This window comes from Otolemur garnettii, unplaced genomic scaffold (genome assembly GCF_000181295.1).
Source record: "Otolemur garnettii isolate 467f Iridium unplaced genomic scaffold, OtoGar3 scaffold00021, whole genome shotgun sequence".
Classification (NCBI taxonomy): domain Eukaryota; kingdom Metazoa; phylum Chordata; class Mammalia; order Primates; family Galagidae; genus Otolemur; species Otolemur garnettii.
Window position 1 is genome coordinate 23,272,020 of NW_003852416.1, and position 2,661 is coordinate 23,274,680.

At 40.2% G+C, this 2,661-nt stretch overlaps 1 protein-coding gene across 2 annotated transcripts in view; it reads left to right on the forward strand.

Annotated features, from left to right (window-relative positions):
- Positions 1-2,661, forward strand: part of ARHGAP19 (Rho GTPase activating protein 19) — a 66,485-nt gene that overhangs the window by 40,922 nt on the left and 22,902 nt on the right. For both annotated transcript variants that reach the window (XM_003787302.2, XM_023511681.1), the window contains exon 6: positions 427-513. In XM_003787302.2, the coding sequence (XP_003787350.1) occupies positions 427-513 (87 nt within the window). The remainder of the gene's footprint in view (positions 1-426; positions 514-2,661) is intronic.

Consider the following 2,661-nt stretch of genomic DNA (forward strand, 5'->3'; position numbering starts at 1 on the left):
AAAAAAAAAAACAGATGTCACCTTTGGTATATATTAGTCAGTAGTAGCAGTTCTCTTTTGTTTTTGGAGAAACTCCACTTCCTCTGAAGATATGGTGTTCTTGACAGCTGGTACAGATTGTTCTTTCTGCCCATTTTGGATCTTAGACTAGATTTTCTTTAGCAACTTTGTTTATGTATCTAATTCTCAAGCAGAACTAGGAAAGGAAGATTGGTTCTCAAGGATTTCCTGATCACTTCAGGAATACATGGTTTTTCTAGATCATGTCATGTCCTGTTGAGCTAAATAGCTTTCCAGAATGAAACATTGTTTTAGAGACACCTTTGTTAGGGATAGAAACTCATAAATTTGAAAGAATGAACTTATTGGTAAGTACTGCTTCCCAGCTCTTAATGCCTTTTGTCTGGTTTCTTTTCCTCTGAATAGGTCACTGCAAATGACCTTCAGGAGAATATTACAAAATTAAACAATGGGATGGCCTTTATGATTAAACACTCCCAGAAACTTTTTAAGGTAGGTAAGGGGTGGCATTTGGTAACAGGACATAGGAAATGGAGCATGATGGGATCCTTAGCAGGGCAATAAAGATGACTGTGTAAGAAAGGTCCTGATGGGGACTGTAAACCAGACTGGACAGAAGCAAAACCCAGGGGAAGCAACCAAGGTGACAGGAATAGGAACAGGAATAACAGGTCCACTGGGCAATTGGCTCTACCCTCTGAGTCATTCTTCCTTTTTTATTCTTTTTTTTTTTTAATTGCACATCTTTACTTATTTATTTATTTTTTATTTTATTTTATTTTGCGGTTTCTGGCTGGGGCTGGGTTTGAACCTGCCACCTCCGGCATATGGGGCCGGTGCTCTACTCCTTTGAGCCACAGGCACCACCCATTCTTCCTTTTTTATGAAAGGCCACACCTGTTGTCAGCTGAGTGGTTTTATCCTGCTTGCTCCCTGCCAGTAGAATTTTTAGGGGGTAATGGCCTCTTTTCATTTTGTACTCTTTGTCTTGTTCAGTTCAAACAGGCAGTATTTCTGCCACCTTTATTTATTCATTTATTTTATTTTATTTTTTATTTACTGAGATAGAGTCTCATTTTGTCACCCTTGTTAAAATGCCATGGCTTCATAGCTAACAGCAACCTCAAACTCTTGAGTTTACGCAATTCTCTTGCCTCAGCCTCCCAAGTAGCTGGCAGTACAGGTGCCCACCACAATGCCCAGCTGAGGGAGGGACTGTTTTTAAAGTGACTTAACACACAGTTATTATCTTAAGAGTTCTGTAGGGCAGGAGCCTGACACGAGTCTCATTGAGCTAAAGTCAGGTATTAGCAGGGCTGTGTTCCTTTCCGATGTTCTTCAAAGACAGTCTGTCTACTTGCCTTTCCCAGCTTCTGGGGGGAGCCAACATTTCTTGCCTTGTGGACTTTTTTTTTTTTGAGACAGAGTCTTAGTACGTCCTCCGTAGAGGGCCATGGTTTCACAGGTCACAACAACCTCAAACTCCTGGGCTGAAGTGATTCTCTTGCCTCAGCCAAGTAGCTGAGACTACAGGCACCCACCACAATTCCTGGCTATTTTTTTGTTGCAATTGTCACTGTTGTTTAGCTGGCCCAGGCCGGGTTTGAATTTGCCAGCCTTGGTGTACATAGCTGGTGCCGTAACCACTGTGCTATGGATGACGAGCCTAGATTCAGTATTATAGAGCTTTCTCTTGTCTTCTTTTATTTTTTATTATACTTCAAATTTCAGATTTTAATGGCATTTATATGATTTGTTTTACCCTACAATATGCCTAAATTAGTTTATTAAAATAATACAACTGTTACTACTGATAGAAACATAAATAAACCTAATAAGATTTGCTTATGGTTCCTTTTCCCTTGAATATATCCACTAAGGATATATACTTAGAATACGGTTTTCAAAAGTTATGTGAAATAATGCCTTTCTCTGTGCTCATGTTATCAATTTGATATATAGATATGTTTATTTTTTTCTGTTTTTGTTAAGTTTAGAATTTGCCTTGTTTTTATTTTGTTATTTATTTATTTATTTATTTATTTATTGTCTTTAGAGATAGGCTCTCACTTTGTTGCCAAGGCTAGAGTGCAGTGGCCATAGCTCACTGCAACCTTGAGCTCCTGATCTTAAGCAGTCCTCCTTCTTTGGCCCCTGCAGTGTTAGGACTGTATCCGTTAATAATCCATAGAACCTATGATTACATTGGGCATTATAAAATAGTAATTTTCTAATTCTGTCAATTAAGTGCGAGCTGCCACCACACCTGGCCTATGTCACCACACCCACCACACATGTCATGTTTGATTTTTAAAATAGCGACAGCTACATTGGTATCTTTTTTTTTTTTGTGGAGACAGAGTTTCACTTTATCACCCTTGGTAGAGTGCTGTGGCGTCACACAGCTTCAGCAACCTCCAACTCCTGGGCTTAGGTGATTCCCTTGCCTCAGCCTCCCAAGTAGCTGGGACTACAGGTGTCCACCACATAGCCCAGCTATTTTTTTGTTGCAGTTTGGCCGGGGCTGGGTTTGAACCCGCCACCCTCAGTATATGGGGCCGGCACCCTGCCCACTGAGCCACAGGCACTGCCCAACATTGGTATCTTGTTAGTGTTTTCCTTTCAGATCTTTTTTTTTTT